The sequence below is a fragment of the Carettochelys insculpta genome, chromosome 3, assembly GCF_033958435.1.
Source record: "Carettochelys insculpta isolate YL-2023 chromosome 3, ASM3395843v1, whole genome shotgun sequence".
In the NCBI taxonomy this organism is placed as follows: domain Eukaryota; kingdom Metazoa; phylum Chordata; order Testudines; family Carettochelyidae; genus Carettochelys; species Carettochelys insculpta.
This window is the reverse complement of record NC_134139.1, coordinates 7,119,359-7,138,259: the sequence shown is the minus strand read 5'-3', so window position 1 is coordinate 7,138,259 and position 18,901 is coordinate 7,119,359. Positions and strand designations below refer to the sequence as shown.

The following is an 18,901-nucleotide window of genomic DNA, read 5'->3' as shown; positions in this document are numbered from 1 at the left end:
GTAATGCACTTAACGATCCCTTATCTACAGTAGAGCTTCAGAGCTGCAAACGCCTCAGAAATGGGGATTGTTCGTAACTCTGAAGTGTTCGTAACTGACCAAAACATTATGGATATTTGTTCAAAAGTTTACCAGGGAACACTGACATCATGCACCTTTGAAACTTTGCTTTTCATAAAAAATGCTGCTTTCTCTTTTTTTTTTGGCAGGGAGGGATTGGAAGGGGTGGATTTTTTTTGGTTTAGTTGGTTGGTTTTTTGTCTGTGCTGTGTCCTGATTGCATACTTCTGGTTCCGAATGAGACGTGTGGTTGATAGGTCAGTCCATAACTTTATTGTTTGAAACTTTGAGGTGTGATTGTATATAGATATGTGCAGCTGGACCCAGTTAATGTGGGTGATATCAGTGTCCACGCTCATTTTCCTAGCCCTTTTGGGGATCGTTGATTGATATACTGTGTGATGGCACATCTGTGGTTTGGGGTATGTCCAGTAAAAAATTGACAGATGGCCTATGCCAGCTGTCTCAGGGTTCTGGGGCTGAGACTTTGGGGCTGTGTAGACTTCTGGGCTCAGGGTGGTGTCCCACAGCCCAGGCACTATACTGAATAACAATGTCAGCACAGCAGTGGAACAGCCTTGCAGCCTGAGCCCCCCGAGACTGAGGCTATGTCTATCCTAGACGCAGAAGTTGACTGCCAGTACGCAATTTTAGCTATGCCAATTGGTTTATCCATGGTCTACTTCCATCTCTGTCCACACAGAGGAAGATCGATAGGAGCATTTCTCCCATTGACCTTCCTTAGACCTCACCTCCCGCAAGGAGTTCAGAGTCAATGTCGACCCCTGGGAGCGTCATTTAGAACCCTGGAAGACTTACCCTCAGCAGGTCAATCTTCCACTATCATGTGGCTCTAGCTTGAGTCCTTGCTGTGTACCCTTTGTGTGATGGGGATAGTTATTTTAAATGTTCTTTTCTTGCTGCAATGAAGCACTATGATCATGACTAACTTTTCCTAGTTTCCTAAGCGCTCGGGGCAGCACAAAAGCTGCACTGAGAACAGTGTTGTACCACTCCACTTCCCCTGTGCCTTCTGCGGAGCCTGCAGCCCTGATCTTGCAAACATGTGCGTGCACAAGAATAATCCCACTGGGCCACCACTGCACCACTGAAGTCAAAGGAATTTTGCCATTATCATCATTGTTGCTGGATCAGGCCCTTGATGCATGAGTGATTGTACGATCAGGGCCTATTCTTTACCTCTATACCACGTCTAGTCATCTCTGGCTCTTTGCAAGCAGCGTCGGCAGTGCTGTCCAGAAATCCGTCTGCATCACAGCACAATGTACCACCCCAGGGCCCAGACCTGGCGAGAGATTTTATTTTTTTTAAGTTCCAACCAGTTGTGTCTTTTTTTTTCCTGAGCAGCTTGTAAAAATAATGCTATCAAGGGCTGTGACAGGCAACATGGAACATGTAGACTGCTTTGAACTTTAAAAGAGTTCTATCTCACACCGAGGTTGGAAAGGCAACAGAGGTTGTCATACTTTCAGTAGAAATATGAAAAGAAAGGAACTAGCCATGCACTCCATGGGCCCAGTTGTGAAAAGCATTTATTTCTGGAGATCTGTACGGTTTGCTTTCAGACCTAGTCCGTTTTACTCCATCTGACAGGCTATGCGATTCAAAAATAGTCAGATTGCTGAGAGTTCGTCAGGTGAGGGTGGTTTGCCTAATCACATGAGACGGGCCGTAAACACTTAGCAGGATGAAAATGGAGATGAACGCCTATAAGCCAACCCTGAAGCAATGCACTGTTATTCGAACTGTAATGATTCATTTTGATATTCTGGTGAACAATATACACAATTTCATTTCATTTTCAAATCCACTCTAATGACAGTAATCCCACGTAGTACAAGCTGCACGTCGGTAATCGGGCGCTCTATCATCCAGCAGTATCTGTAATCTGGCAAGATTTTAGTTAGCCGGATGACCATTTACCATGGGCGTGGCCAAGTTTCCCGTCATCCTGGGAAGTTTGTTTACAGCCAACAGTCCTGGCTCTCAGTGTTCTGTGCTGTTACTTAACTGTCATTTACCCCTAGACGTCTTCTAAGAGCCCAATACACAGTGGGAGAGTTGGTGATGTACTAGACAATATTCACACTCGCATATACCCACAATTGTTCAGCAAATTCTCTGGTTCACCACTGGTCAGGTCCCAAGGGTGCCAGACTAGAGAGGTTCAATATGTACTGTGATCTTTACAGTATTGTTTGTTGTGACACCTAAAGATGTCCCCTAGTACAACCTGTGAGCCTTACAGATGCCATAGTCTGTTAGGAATGACCTCCAGGAAAGAAATGTAGCATCCCAGCACACCCTGGGGATGTTCCAAGGCAGCTGATTGAGACACCTAATTTCTGCTGGGCGTGCCAGAAATATAGCTTATTTCCACAAAAACTAAAGAGTCGTATCACTGTGGACCCCGGATGAGTGCGCCAGATGAGGAGAGGGCTGTCATTATTGGGTCGAGGCTCCCAGAGTGCAAGGAGGAGAGCATTAGGAAATATTTGGAGAGAGGACTCTCCCTTGCCTCTTGTGTCTCCCTGTCTGTTCCACCCTGGAGAAGTCCTGGTCCACCTTTCACCATAGAAGTTCAGCATCTCTCTTCTCTGACCTCACCCTCACTGGATGCATAAGGGCTTTGTGGCAGCATAATGGGCCTGATCTTTAGCTGATGCAAGAGAGGAGGAGCTCCACTGAATGATTAAATCATCTTGGAATCTGCTCCTGTGACATGTGGCTCTGTGGCTCCCCAACTCAGTTCAGACCCCAAGGAGCCATAGTGGGGCCTATGATTTTAACTAACATTAAAATGAGGCGTTTACATCTTTCCCAGGCACTCATATATCAGACAGCGAGGGGTTCTTTCTACCTCGAGCATTACTATGGATTAAATAAAATCCCACAGTTAGAACTCCAGGTGTCATTCCAGGCACACTTCTTTGCTCTGCATTGAAGCCCAAGCCATTGCCATGTCCAGTAAGCACTACCTGGCTGCAAATTCAATTAACTTATTATACAGAATCTAGTTTCCAAAATATTGTGATGAAATACACTAAAGTTTTGCACAATATTCAGGTGGCCATAAAATCCTTGTGTTAATGTATTTCACTAACATTTTCCCCGTTTCTTATCTGTGTTACTTTACAATCTTTCTTTCCCATCTCAGCATAAAAGATAGTAAGATGCTTATAAATATGGTAGGTATTGTACTCTGCACTGAAGCATGAGCAATTGAAAATGCCTTCTGGAGAGTTCTGATTCTCGTGGAACACATTCACAGTTAAAAAACAAACAAGCTTGAGTTTAGAGAACAGGAGGATAAAAGAAATATTGAATGTGTTTCAGCATCTCCTAAAGAACTTAAAAAGTCATCTCTTGCTGCTGGATGGTAAGTGATGGTGGCACTTGATAACTTGTATAAAGTTTTAGATGAATACTTCATGATCCTTCCATTAACTACTAAGATGCCCCATAAATCACTCCATCAGTAGAATTTAAGAATCCATGCTCAAGTGGGACATTACAGTCTGTGTCTTTTCCTGGCACATTCTAAACTCAGTGTTTTGTTTTCTTTTTCAGGCCATGTATATGTTCTACGCTTTGGCAATTGTTTGTGATGATTTCTTTGTCCCTTCATTGGAAAAGATTTGTGAAGTAAGTATCTGTAGCTGTTCCTTGTATTTGTACATCAGCTTAGTAGCAATTTCCCTTGTAAATAGCAAGATGTGTCAGCAGTACATAGCATATTACAGTTTCTTCTTGGTTTTCTTTTTTTAATTGAAAGGGTAAGAACACAGCTGTATGTATTTACATTGGATTATGTTGTATAAATGGTTGGTTCAGCTTTGTATGTTTCTTTTACAGAACCCGGCTTGTGTATTTTTAGTGCGCAAATAATGTTTGTAGGGTACCCTTGTAAAGCTTGTGATAGCCACCTCAGTAAGAATAATTATAGCTGCATAGCACTCCACTCTTTAGTAAATAGTTTGGGGCCTTTTACAACAGAATGGAACACAAATACTGTATAATTAAAAGCCTACCTTAAGAGATATTCAGGAAAAATGGTTTTGTGGTTAAGCTACTCATCTAGGACTCAGAAGGCCAGGTCCTGTCTCTGTAACAAACTTCTTCTGTAACCTTGGGCATATCACCTAGCCTTTCTGTGCTCTGCAGGTTAGTGATGTTTCTTGTTCCCAACATTTGTTTGACTTATTTATGTAATTTAGAAGCTTTTCAAGACAGGGACTAGGCTTGTACAGCGTCTTGCAAAATGAATTCCTAATTTTGTCTGGGACCTTTAGGCACCACTGAAATAAAAAGCGTAGCAATGCACTTCTAAAAATACAATGTAGTGTACAGTAATTCAGAGGGAGATGGACAACAATTGCGTAGCTTTTAGCCTTCTGATGAAAAATATCTGTGTGAGCCTGTATTATGTTAAAATAGATTTTTTTCCAGAAATTGCGAAATTACAATTCTTCCAGCTTCTCAAATTTGTGCTTTCTAAATTCTGAGAAACTACCACCAAATTATCCCGTCAGTGCGACTAGCCAATTCTTGGGGTGAGACAGCGGAAATAGGATGTATCTTGACTTGGTTTTCTTGACATGAAAATGTTGATCCACCAGATACTGCCAAGTTTCAATTAATGTTTAAACCCCATTCTGCGTCACACTGGGGCGAACAGGTCACTCAAATAGGCAGAGTGGCATAAACAGGGGTATTGTGGTCCAACATGCACCATGGGTATGGATTCCACGGTGCTGACATCGATTACAACAAAGTCTTGGTCTGGATTCAAAATTCAACAGACATGCCACAGTCTCTGTGTGCTGTCACTAGGCAGACGGAGGTTTATCTGGGCTCCTCCCGCTTAGCTCAGAATTACACACATCCTGTTACCTTTGCTGCCGTTGTCTTCACCCCAAGCAGCTTCTCTGCCTCCCACACCTGCTGTCTTGTCTTTTAAGCTATGAGATCTTTGGGGCAGAGCCTTTCCTTTGATGTTTCACAGCACTTAGCATTGTGAGCCCAAGCTCGCTGGCCTGAGCAGTGACTGCATGCTGCATGTGTAATAACAATAACAGTTAATGATAAAAATTCTGCTTATGTGCATGTCCCAGTGCACACTTCAGTTGAAAACACTGGGCCAGATCGTCAGCTGATATAAATTAGAAGCCTGGGTTGATTTACATTAGCTGAGGCTCTGATCCCTTATTTGGATTTCAGGCCTCCCTGCAAGTTTCTAAATCCATTATAAATTGTACAGCAGCAGGGAAAGCAGTTGCACAGGAAAAGATCTCCCCTTTTGGCTGGGCTGCAATTTTAGAGAATAAGATGAACTTTCCCAGCTTGAATAAACACAGAAAGATACTTATTCGTTGAGCGTGGGCTGTATGTTTGAAGTGTCTTTCCTGAAGCCGATTCCAGTGAAAGCCATGCTACAGGTAGAAAATATAGGTTGGTTTTGTCCCGTGGAGTTGTCTGTCAATTAGAAAAGATATCTGCCGATCTCCTCTGTTGGTAGAGCCACAGTTCCTAAAAATGGAGCTGCTCCTGAGCTGGGGGAGGTGGTGTGGGAAGTTAGATGCAAAATCATTTCTATCCGAATGCTCTGATGGCAGCTAATTCCTAAACTATTCTGGTGGTTCTGGTTCATCAAAATACAGCAGAGCCTGGGGAAGTTCATTTGAATACCCCAGGTTTGGATGATCAAAGGAGCAACTGGGCAATGGACCCGTAGCAGAGATACAGCTGTGGTGCAGAGAAGAGGGAATGCAGCTCAATAAGCATCCCATAAATGTGACCATACTGCAGACCGTAACCTTGTGGTATAAGTTAACAATACATTTTAACCACAGTTATCCAAAGATGTCTTAACACTCTCAAAAAAATGTTTTGTTTTGTTCAAAATCTTTGTTCTCGGCCCAAAGGGGACCTTTTGGGGACACAAAATCTTTTTCTTCCAGCAACATCAAGCTATTATTGAGTTACGTGACAGTGAAAGAAATACGTGTTCCTCTTTTCAGAGTTGTTCCAGCTTTTTTTGTCATAATCTTAAACAGCTTGTCTTTAAAACTTCCAACTGGAAGGAAGGTAGTCTGCAGTGATAGCATTCAGTGCTAATATTCTGTACTGATTAGATCTCAGCTGGTGTATTGTGTCCAATTCTGGGCACCACATTGTAAGAAAGATATGGAGAAATTGGAGACAGTTCAGAGAAGAGCAACAAAAATGATCAAAGGTCTAGAAAACATGACCTTTGAGGGAAGATTAAAAGAATTGGGTTAGTTTAGACTGGAAAAGAAAAGACTGAGAGGAGGCTTAATAACAGCTTTCAAGTACCTCAAAGCATATTACAAGGAGGAGGGAGAAAAATTATTCTCCTCAGCCTCTGATGGTGGGATGCGAAGCAGTGGGCTTAAATTGCAGTAAGGGAGATTTAAGTTGGACATTAGGAAAAACTTCCTAACTGTCAGGGTGGCTAAACACTGGAATAAATTGCCTAGGGTGGTTGTGGAATCTCCACTATTGGAGATATTTAGGGGGAAGTTGGACAGGCATCTGTCAGGGGTGGTCTAGGTAGAGCTTAGACCTGTTGTGAGGACAGGGGACTGGACTTGAAGACCTCTCAAGGTCCCTTCAAGTTCTAGTTCTATGATTTTGTCACTCACATGTGCCTAGGAAAGAGCCTAGCTACCTTGGGAAGGCTCTCCTGGCCTTCTCCTGGTCCACTTGACTGTCTTTTTTGAAACCAAAGAGGAAATGTAGTTCTGGATTTGAGCTAGTCCTTCCTCCCACTGCTCAAGTTATCCCACTGAAATCAGCAGAGCAGCTTGGAGAGTGGGGATTTTTCAATGTGAATGAAGCTGACAGATGTGCAGCCCTTTCAGGTGATGTGGTATGGCTGGTATATTTTTAGTAGGTTCTCTCTCTGGTTTACTTGCAAAACATGGTCACTGGAAAGAGGTCTCTCTGTCATCTGCTCACATTGGAGAAGCTCTGTTGCCTAAGGGCTTCTAAGCACTTGGAAATTGACATTCCACAATCGCTCCTCATGTGGACGTGCTTATTCCAGAAGAAAAATAGCTTTTTCCCAGTTTAGTGTAATTGGCACTGGAAGTGGGTTAATATTAGGAGTATAGTCACATCTACAGGCCCCCGTTGATACCGCAGCTCTGTGAGAAGAACTTCGGCGCTATGGATACAGTGGAATAGATTTTTACCGCTTTTTCCATGTGTTTGTACTTGTCATGGCTTGCCTCAGCTTGTCATGGCCATTTGAATGCATTGTCTCAGATTTCTCTCCCTAGGCAACCATTGTTTTAATAATCTGCCCTAGGAAGTAAGAACTCAAGCATAACCCTTGACTGCTTATCCCTCCTCTGAAGGCAGCAGTGCGGTGCAGGCTGCATTTTATATGACAGGTGTATCTATGATTCCCTTGCATCTGGTGCAGAAGAAAGTAGCCCTTTGGGAGACATGCTTTTGTTCCTAGATGCTTTTCAGCAATATATTTCATCCTGGCTAGGTCACTCTCAGAAAAGCTTTTGTTTAATCAGTCACACATCGTTACGGCAATATGAAACTCTTGAGCTTTCTGCTTTCCATGGATGCCAGTGTCTGCCAAGCCACCTCCTCTTCCCTTGCCACCCCCTACAACCTGTATGAAAGACTGCATGAGTAGCAAGTGGTTGGGGGCAGAGTTAAGCATATCTTGAGCCTTGGTGAGACTATGATGCTGTGGTCGGACTGTTAACTGAGAATTCGATTTTCTCCTTTGCAGAGTCACTGTCCGCCTCATCTTGGCATGTACATATGTAGTACCCAGAGGCACTGAGCCCTCATCTGGGATGAGTGAAGTCTCTGCTCTACGGCCTCAGCTGAGGGCCAGCTGACCTTCAGCTCATGTGGTAGAGTAGAGGGCTTTAGACCCTATGCTCACAGGTTCTATCCCTGGTGCCAGCAATCCAGGTTTGTCAGTGTTACACATAGTTTGCTGAGATAAATACTGATGAAGAAACCTTAGAGATTCTTGTGGTAAAAGTACAATGAGCTACAGAATTACTTTCAGATTTCAGTAGGAATTGATGGAAGTTGGAGGAAGTGTTTAGATCACCTGCCAGCTCACTTGTTCTTTCTTGTTTTTAACAACGAGTGCTGTCTGGAAATGTTTTCTTCACGTTCCACTGCCGCCTTATACCCAGGAGCTGCAGCTTGTGTGTTTTGTCTCAGTTTGTGTAGAAACAAGCTGCAGCCAGACTACAGAGCGGTTTCTTTATAGATTCTTCACATAAGGCAACCGGCAGAGCTCTGCAAGGCCACAAATATCCGCTTTATCCACAGATATGGATGCAGATATCCACGGTTCGTTTCTGTGGGTGCAGATGTGGATACTGAGGTCTAGCAATGGGAGGTGCCATCTGGATCTGTTAGTTATAGTAGCTTGGACCCAGTTGCTGAACTGTAGGTCAGGCCGGTGGGCGGGTGGGAGTGTACAATGTGCTGAGTAACATCTAACAGCAGATATTTGGAAAGGGTTTACACCAGTGAAATCTGTAAACCGTAGCGAGTGCTTTTCCTCGAGAGAATATTGTTTAAAGTAAAGAAACACCCCTTGTCTAGGGCTGTGAAGGCTCAAAGTGGGATTGGGAGTTTCTTGTAGGTCAAACAAATTTGGTAAATATGGGTTTTTTAAGAGAATGGCAGTCCCTGATTATCAGCGGTGTGTTAGCTGCTGCTGGGCAAATCCCATATAGGGAAGCTAGGACCAGGGCTCTGGGGCACTCACACCCTTACATGCTCCCCAGAGCCCATGGGCAAAGCAAAGGCAAGGACTTGGTTCCATTGCGCACCCCTCCCCATGTGTACTGGCCAGAGTAGGTGATACAACACCTGCATGGAGAAGGTCGTAATTTACTACTCCCTGGAAACCAGAAGGGCATCATGACTCAGTGGGGTATCATCATGCCTCTTGGGGGGTGCAGCTAACACACCTTACTCAGAAGGAGCAGCCATCTTGTTTTATTAGTGTGAGAGTGTGGTACTCCCCATGGCAACTCTTGCCTCTTCATCCTGTTGGTTCTTCCCTCCGTTCCTTTTAAACGTATCAGCAATTTCCTGCACGGACAACGTAAATTTTTCCGTTGAATTTCTGCTCACGTGCCCGTGTTCTAATTGCCGACTTCTTTTTTATTTTTCTGCAGCGCTTGCACCTTAGTGAAGACGTGGCTGGGGCTACTTTCATGGCAGCTGGGAGCTCTGCCCCAGAGTTGTTTACATCTGTTATAGGTAACTAACCAACCACCCACTTTGTCATTAAACAGGTTTAAAAACAAAAAGTACAACGGGAGTTGCCACATGATTCTAGTAGTTATAATAAGTCTTAACCTGTTCCCTCGTAGACGCATGGAAGATTAATTGTGGCAAAGCCTTATTAAGTCTAGGATCTGTTGATGAAAGAACAAACGCCTGGATTTCGTCCTTTATGTACAGTCTGTGTCACCGAGCATAATCCAGGCTCTCAGTGCCTTGAATAGATTAACACCCCTCTAAATGATACCTACCTGCACACAGTGGCCTTGCTTCGTGTGCACTGCGGGTGACTAAGTATGGTTTGAGAAGGAGACAGTCCCACCTACACTGCAAGACAGCGTGAGGTTTTTAACTGTGTAGGGGGCCTGTGTAGCTCAGTTACCTTGGAGATGGCAGTTTTAGTGCCCATCAGGGACATTTTGGACTTGTTTGGATGGGAAGGTAGAGCACAGGGTGATCTGCACAAGCAGCTCTCCTGCACACCTCTTCCAAGGATGGGGGAAGAAATTCCAGATGCTCATGGTGACATATACAGGGACACGCTGCTAGGGCTGGCAGCTGCTGAAGCTGCAGGAGAGCTAGGAGGAGATAAACATTGTCCTTCATCCCACCAGGAGGCTTGGTTTAGGAGAGAAGGGTGTGTAGCCCTGTTGCTTAAGACATGGCTGGAAGGTGCTCAGAGGCTAAGTTGGTGAGCACAGCCTGTGGAATGGAACAGAGGATCTGCCCCACAGTAGCACTCAGCTTCTGGAGGGCAGGATGGAAGAGCAGGGGTGGGGAACCCCCAGCCTGTCACCTGGATACAGCTTGGGGCTTGCCTGGATCTCTCAGAGCTCCCCTCTCCAGCATCCAGCCGAGGGTGGGGAGGGAGGAGGTGCAGAGCCCTGAGCCTTCTGGGCTGGAGTCAGGCAAACCAGAGCCATATCCAACCCAAGGGCTCTGCCTGGTGGGGGCAGGAAGCGGTGGCATGGCGCATTGCCTCCTCTTCTCCTCCTCCCACCCCCAGCTGGGGAAATGGCAGCATAGCGCTGACTGGAGAGAGGCTTCTCCTGCCTGCTCTGATTGGCCAGAATTCCAGCCAATCAGAGTAGTAGGGGAGACGGTGCTGGGGCGTGTAGGAAAAAATCCTCTCCAGGAAGGTTTTCACCATGCTGCCATTGGCCCAGGGAAGGGAGAGGAGGAGCTTTTGTAATGTTTTGAAAGAACCCATAACATTTTATCCAGAATTAGGAGCATTTCAGAGTTCTGAGCAATCTCCCTTCCCGAGGTGTTCGTAATGCCAAGCGTTCACTGCACACTACAAAGGGGTGCAGGTTTGTTTAGTAGGGTCCCCTGTTTTTTCTGATTTATGCAGCTTGCCTCAAACTTGTTTTCCAGGTGTTTTTATCACAAAAGGAGACGTAGGCATCGGAACCATCGTTGGCTCTGCCGTATTCAACATTCTTTGTATCATTGGGGTGTGTGGCCTTTTCGCAGGACAGGTAAGAGCAGCTAATGAGTTCTCACTGGTTTTTGGTTCTATTGGTATTCCCTATTGCCCAGCAAAATGCATGTGCAAGTCAGAAGCTCACACGGACTGAGCTTTCTGTTGAAGGTCAAGAGATGGGCGTGCAAAAACCAAGGGAGTTGTATTTAGATGAGGGTCTGAAGACTGCTTTGAGACAACAGCCACACTGCTGCCAAACTAGCTGATTCAGAAAAGAATCAGGGAGGAAGAAGGAAAAACTAAATTTCCTCAGAAGTTTTGAGTCTGGACTTTGGTGGAAGGAGCAGCAGGTCCAAAGACCATCCCCAGCATTGTTTTAAAAGGGGGAAAAGAAATAGGGTGCAAGCTAGAGGTATGTTAGGGCTTGAGCCTTGAACTTGGGGGCCCTAAGAAACAGGTCAGCCTTGCCTTTCTTCCCTGGTTTTGCTCTTAGTTGACATTCTTCCCCCGCTTTCCTGTCAATTAGTGCTGGCTAACTGAGGTTTCCTTATCGCCTTCTGTGACATCAGTAGATCAGTAGCCAGCTGGACCAGAGAGCCCAGTGGCCAGGATTGAGAGCTGGCTGGGAGTCCGGGACTGGGAACCCTGGCCCAGGCCAGGCAGCCGCAGGTGGGCTGATGATCAGTGGCTGGGGATCTGTGGCTGGGGGCCAAGGCCAGAGAGCTGCAACTGGGGGCTGGAGCCAGGGAGCCAGCAGCCAAGGACCATTGGCTGTTGCCGGGAATCTGCAGCCTGGCTGGAAAGCCACTGGCCGGAGCCAGGAAGCCAGCGATCCAGTGGCCAAAACCGAGGAGCTCTGGCAGGTGGCAGGGAAGTTTTTGGAGCTGGCACCTGGGAGCAGGGCCACAGGAAAAAGAGGAGCCCAGGAATGGGGCTAGAGGCCAGCAGCAGAGCATTAACCTCCCTTGGTGTGGCAAGATCCCTGGTCCAGGACCGCTCCAGTCCCAGAATGCCAGACCAGGGAGGTGCAACCTGTGGATAAAGATTGTGTTTCTCACCATTTCGTACAAAGATACTGATTACCAGGTCCTGGGCATTAGAGCCAAGTCCAGTGGTTCTCAACCTGTGGCCCATGGCCACCTGCAGCCCAGTCAGCACACAACTGCAGCATATGTGACATCCTGAGGTCGTATACAGGTAGTATATATATCAGTGGTCAACAACCCCCAGCACAAGAGCTGCATACAAGCCAATTTTCATTACCACACTAGGTGGGAGCTCAACCCCACTCCTTTTCTCCCCTACAGCAGGGAGCTTTCTCAAAGCCAGGCTGCCTGTAGATTAATACAAGACCAGCTAATGCTACCAACCACCACCTAACCGGTAAAGCTCTGCATCTTCATTTATTTGTTAACAAAACTGTTCTAAGTAGGACTATTAGTGACTTTAAAATCTATCACCAGTGCTCAGACCATACATAGAGGTCAAAAGGTCAAATTTTGGCACTCTGCCTTAGAAAGGTTGCTGACCCTGATATATATTGTGTGAATGAGCCCCACATAATGCACAGAGAGCTGCATATATGGCCCACAAAGGTAAATTGGGTGTGAGTCACTGGCCTAGTCGCTAAAAGGAAGCTGAAGGTATAGAAGGAATGCAATAAATGGTATGAAAGTATCTTACAACCAGCATCTCATAAACAGCTGCTATCATGGAGGGAGAGAACAGGACTGTCTCAGCAGTAAGACATGGCCTCTCAAATGCAGTCCTCCCTGGAAATGAATCGGCCTATGTCTCACCTCTTTCATATAAGAGGGGAAGAAACCATCTCTTCCCCCAGCAGTGAGAATGCAGTGGCTTGCCAGCACCTCATTCTAATTAATGAATAATAACATAAAAGAATGCCTTGGTCTTCTCTTAAGATCAGACATTGTAACTCAAGGGTGGAAAAGAAAACACACGGGGACAGATTATCAACTGGTGTAAATTGCCATATTTCTCTTGAAGTTCATGTTGTTAGACTGTTTTATACCAGCTAAGGATCTGGCCATGTAGTCCTGACAGTGTTTTTGTCCCATAAAGCATGGTGGTGGGATGCACTGTAAAAACCTCAGTTCAGACTTTATTAAGTAAGTTTTGGATCATTAAAGGAAATTTCATGGGTTACACTGTGGTTTCATTTTAAAAATGTTACTTCTATCTGACATCCTTCCCTTGCTCCTCTGTCATTCTAGGGAGTGCTGAGGCAAAGCTCATAATTAAAAGTTCCTGGCATTATTCTATTATACGTCTGTGTCTTCTCTTACTCATAACTTTGCCTGCTGTTAACCATTTGGGTTGCAAAGTCCCATGTTTGGTGTCTGCTTCAGGCTGATTTTTTATGTGTTTGTTTTTCATTTTTAAATTTCAACAAATACAGTCCAGCCATTTTTGAAGAATGAGATAGAGGCACAAAAGGTTTTGTCCACATTAAAAAAAATGTACATTCATTTCACTGACAAGTGCTAGTGTGGCTGTTTTGGAGACGGCACTTGAAATTTATTTGGGGGTGATCACCTTGTTAGCGATGTGCTTTTTGGCCTCCCTATGAAAATCCACCCATGTTTAGCCAAGTTGTGAGCCTCTGAAAAATCTCAGCTCATGTAATGCTCACTGGAGACTGGTCACCATTTGGCAGTTATATCCTCCAGAGTCCATCTGGGCTGCTCCAGCTCTGGGGCTGCAGGGCCAGGAGAAAGCAGCACGGGGTCATGTCATGAAAGACTGTATCATCATGAATGCTCAACGTCTACTAATTTAAGCTTATGCGGGCACGTTGAGTGCTGACATTTCCTAACTTTTGAGTGCTTGGCCCTGCAGCCTTAAGTTCTTTCAGCGTCGCTTGTGGGGTGTCGTATGCATTTAGATGCACCCAGTCAAAGCACTGTGCTCTCCTGCAAAATATTAATTACAAATATCCCTGCAATATACAAATGAGATCAATGTCCAAAACTCAAAACTTCTCCACGTCCCCCAACTCAGACCTTTGTATTTGGGGTGTTAGCGGTTAACTGGGAGCCGTGTGGACTCAGACCAGGCAGGGAGCCTGCCTTTGCCCTACTGCGCTGCCACCCTGGAGCTGTCTCAGGTAAGTGGCACTAGGCTGGAACTGTGCCCCTTATGCCCTCCCACACCTCAACCTCCTGCCCCAGCTCTACATTCATGGCTGGCTGTACAATTTTCCCACCCAGCTGTCCCACCCCAGTCTAGCTGGACAGGACTCGTGTCCAGGACAAATTTCCCTACAGGAAAGCTAGTCTAGGATTTTCCCTGTGAGAGCTCATCATGGTTACAGCTGATTGTCTCTGGTGAAAGTGTGGTTGACTGGTGAGCGCACCCTAAACAGATGAGGCTTACTGGTTATGGTTAACTGGTTGGTGCTGGAGCAGCCCCACATGGGCAGGGGGATGCTCTAGCCCCGGGGAGCCCACCACAGTGTGGCTGAAGCTGCCCTGGTCCACAGCAGCCCTGGGAGCATTGCAGGCAGGGGGCGCTCCAGCCTGGCTGGGAATGGAGCCGCTCCAACCCAGCTGGGCTGGAGCAGCCCGTTTAATTGGTTCCCCAGTTAAATTGAACATTTTACTGGTTAACTGATTAAACGGGGCTTTACATGCCTAGTTTGCACCATACTTCCCCATCCGGTCACTCCTGCCTCTGACACCTGCAATCCCGGCCATCCTTGGAAGCTAAAGACCTTATTTAGTGCTCACGTGTTTATCCAAAACACGAGTCTGCCATCGGACTCCACCACTCCCAGAACTGGCTGGTATGCCCCTGGGAATAGGGGGTCTCCATGCCCTGCCCCTGCCTGCAAATACCATCCCCCACATTTCCTATTGGCTGGCAACAGGGAACTCCAGCCAATGGGAGCTGTGGGGACAGTGCCTGCAGAAAGTGGCAGCACGCAGAGCTACCTTCCGCCAGCCCCCAAGGGCTGGGACCCATGTGGACTCAGACCAGGCAGGGAGCCCACCTTGACCCCAGTGCACTGGCACCCTGGAGCTGCCTGAGGTAAGTGGCACCAGGCTGGAGCTATGCCCCTTATGCCCTCCCACACCTCAACATCCTGCCCCAGCTCTACATTCATGGCCGGCTGTACAATTCTCCTGCCCGGATGTGGCCCTCAGGTCAAAAATTCTGCCCACCTCAGTCTAGCTGGACAGGACTCGTTTCCAGTACAAATTTCCTTACAGGACAACAGATCTAGGATTTTCCCTGTGAGAGCGCATTATGTTAACAGCTGGTTGTCTGTGGTGAAAGTGTTTTAAAGCAATCGCAACCTGGCCCCAGCCAAAAGAGTCCAGCTGCTGACACAATGATCCCAAATAGGTAAGGAGGAAGCACCATGCCAGCCAGCCACGGGGAGCTAGCATTTTCTGCGTTGTCTGGAAAGCCAAATGAAAGAGCCTGGATTGTACCATTATCAAGGCGGTTGTACTGACGGCCAAAGGTCATACCCCAGCCGTTGGCCTTTCAGGTTTATGGATATTCTGTCACTTGTAAAATAAAAACCAAACCGAGCACAAAGTTTAAACAAATGTGGAAATGTCAGAAACGGCTTTCAAAGCCGCTCACAAGATTAGAACACCTAATTCTTGTTCAAATTAATAATTGTTCAGCTCATCCAGGAGGTGGCTTTTGCAAACGACAGCTGCAGTGTTGCTATTTGCAGCTTTAAGACCTCAGGACATATATTTAAGGTACATCTAACACTGTAATTGACAGGTGTGACTGCAGTGTGTGTTCACAAGTCCTAGCTAGATCAAAGCTAGCTCAAGTAACAATATTAGTGGGGCTTCATGGCAGCAGTCATTGAAGTATGTACCAGAGTCCTGGGTGGGCAGAGATAGCCCTTGCAGCTGCTCATGGTGTGCCAACTTCACTGCTATTGCTACTTTGATCTAGCTATATCAGTGCTATCTTGAGTAGGTCTGCAAGACTACGTTTACACTACAGAATAATTTCAAGATAACAGCTAAATTCAAAATAGCAGGTGCATTATTTCGAAATCAGTAACCCTCACTGCAGGAGAAATAATTCCTATTTTGAAACAGGTGTTATTAAGACACAGAGGTTGTGGCCACATTAGCCCCTCCATTCAGAAGGGCTATGGTAATGTAGAACTTCAGAATATGCTAATGAGGCACTTCATGAATATGCAGCACCTCATTAGGACAATGGTGGTCACTTATGCTTTGAAACTGCCAGTTTTGAAACGCACGCCAGCCGTTTAGCCGGGGACCTTTCAAAATAGCCTCCGGCTCCACGGGTGGCGTGCATTTGGAAACCGGCAGTTTTGAACAGCTTGTGGCTACCATTATGTTGCATATGCATGACAGTAACTCATTAGCATATTCTGACGTGCCATGTTACCATAGCCCTTTTGAAAGGAGGGGCTAGTGTAGCCACAGCCAGAATAGCACAATTTCAAAATAAGCCACAATGGCACTCAATGGTACTATTTCAAAATAGCGCTATGTGTCCAGAAGTGCTATTTCAAAATAACTGGGTGCTATTTCAAAAGGCATTTTGTGTGTAGCTGTGTTGTTTTGAAATAAGATATTTTGAAATAGCTGTTTCTGAATATCTTATTTCAAAATACCTCTGTAGGGTAGCCGTAACCCATGAGACACAGTTACAGTGGAGACGTACCCTTGTTGTCCATGCTACTTGGTAGGTGAGAAAGAAATTGTCTCAGCAATGAAAGATGTAGCGTGTTCTGATGTATGTGATACCCTGATACAGTACTGTTCATTATTTACATCCTCTGTCAAATTAATTACTAAATCCATTCTTTGGTCTGACTTGCTCTCATTCTTTCTTCTACTCTAAATCTTTGCATCATTTAAAGAGTGGTGCTTTCGACTCTTGGTATTATTTCTTGGATATTTTTCATATGTAAGACGACTGGAGACTTCCTGCCTTATCCACGCAAACATAAAATAATTAGGTTGTGAGAGTCCAGTCTGAATTAGACAGGTGATTGACTGTCTGTAATTAAATATCCAAGTATTACAGTGTGTAGAAATGCAAAATATTTTCATATTCCTGAATGTAGTCTTTGAAATGTCACTATATGAACCTGTCTACAAATGGGAAGTGAAGTCCAATAATTCAGGCAGTATGAAGCAATGGGACAACTAAATCTGAAAGCCCAGACAGGGATATTTAGCTCGTTAAAGAAGGAGGGCCCAGAGTTCAAGTTTTCACCAGGAAGTTTGGACTCCAGCTTTTATTACTCAAGAACATTTTCAGAATGAAACTGGATGTTTTCACTATTAGGAAGAGTCCCAGGATAAGCTCTGCAGTGGAATGTTCTATAGGCAGTTTAAAGTGGACTCTGGGTGTTCCGTGTTTAAGAGGCACCATGGTAACTCATACTGTGAAAGTCCATATGATTCAGGCCAATTATTAATTACCAAAGCTTTCCCAGGGCATTGAGCAATGTGCCCCGGAGGTGTTCCCTTATAATCAGTAGGATTTTTTCTCAGTCAGGTTGCCATGAACAGCATTCAAACAGATGGGGATTAACTGTGCAACACGATGACCCAAGAACAACCAAATATTTTCTTCCCAGCATTGTTGTCCAGCAGCCTGAAGCCTCCTCAGAAAACACAACCACATACCAGAATTCTAGAAAGAAGGACATTGGGGAAACCAGAAGACAATTGAAAATACTTTGAAAACTCCTTGAATTATTTTAAGAGAGAACTTAGAACCAAAATGTTCCCATAACTGTCTCCATTCTCTCACACCTATTACAGTTCAGAAGTTCCCGGGGGACTTGCACTGCACTATTCTGGGAGTGGTCTACTGACTCCAGAACTAGACACAAGGGGCTCTACTTGTTGTTTTAAGGGTATTTAGGGACCTAACTCCCATTGATTTCAGCGAAAGTTAGGCACCTTGAACCCTCTTAAAATCAGGCCTTTAACCTGTTTGCTGAGGTGTTTTGCTTTGTAAGAGAACGGGTGTAACAATATTCACTGTGACCCATTAAATGTAATGGGCTCAGCTCTCCTGTCCCAGTCCAGGTGCTGGGCCAGGTAAAGGATGGGACAACAGCTGATGGGGAGAGGCTATAAGAGGCCTAGTGAGAAAGTGTGTTAAAGCAGACTGAGTCAGTCAGGCAGTCTCAAATCCTAGAGAGAGAAGGGGCTTCTTGGGAGAGGCCTGAAGGCAGGAGAGCAGTAAGGGGGATTTTCTGGCTGCTGGCCCCAAGCCATGGAGCCAGGGCCAGAGGGCTGAAGGTAGGAGGAGCAGCAGAGAGGGATGCTTGTTGGGTCTCAGCCACAGAGTTGGAGCAAAGGGCTACAGAGGGGGAAAGAGGGGGACGTTCCTTTCTGATCTCTTTGCCAGAGAGCTGGGCCCTGTTGGAACTGATACAGTCTCTCCTCAGAGAAGCTGCGGGAGTTCCTGCTGGTAAGAGGGGGTTGTGGCCCAGAAGGAAGGGCTGGGGTGGCAGTCCTGGCAGAAGGACAGAAGAGGGCAGTTAAAAAATCCAGGTGTGGCGTAAGATGCAGGGATGGTGAGACTGAAGCTTGGCTTTAAGGAACATAAGTACAGGGAGATACTGGCTACAATTTGGAGGCTTTTGCTTGTGGGACGGTTTGCACGGCTAAACGTTGGTTAGTAACCCCTGCTGATGGCTTAGTGGGTAAGTTCTTAAGCAGTGTTCTCAAATGGGAAACTGAAGTCAGGGGCCACGTGTAGGGCAGCCCTGAAGCTGCTTATTTACACTTTCTTTACAAAGCAGTTCTAACCGCGACCTTCCAGAGCTCTTTGGAAGCATCAGAGGAGAGGTACTGTCACAAAGCGAACTGTCATTCCCAGTTTCTGAGAATGTGGGGGGTGGGTAGAACTTCAATGGACGGGTTTTCCACAGGTGCTCATTTTTGGCCTAACTCTGTTTCCGTTGCACTCAGTGGGAGTTTAACCCTCCCATGAGTGGGACCAGAGTTAATCTAACACAATGCTTTTCAAAATCCCACCTTGGGTTTTATGCAAGGCTTTATAAATTTGATGGATGATACAGTTTTGGCATTTCTG

The 18,901-nt window shown here is 45.7% G+C and overlaps 1 protein-coding gene across 1 annotated transcript in view; it reads left to right on the top strand.

The window, feature by feature from the left end:
* SLC24A3 (solute carrier family 24 member 3) overlaps positions 1 to 18,901 on the top strand; it is a 376,441-nt gene that overhangs the window by 259,193 nt on the left and 98,347 nt on the right. The window contains exons 4-6 of the mRNA XM_074988441.1: positions 3,652 to 3,726; positions 9,279 to 9,363; positions 10,765 to 10,868. Of these exons, the coding sequence (XP_074844542.1) occupies positions 3,652 to 3,726; positions 9,279 to 9,363; positions 10,765 to 10,868 (264 nt within the window). The remainder of the gene's footprint in view (positions 1 to 3,651; positions 3,727 to 9,278; positions 9,364 to 10,764; positions 10,869 to 18,901) is intronic.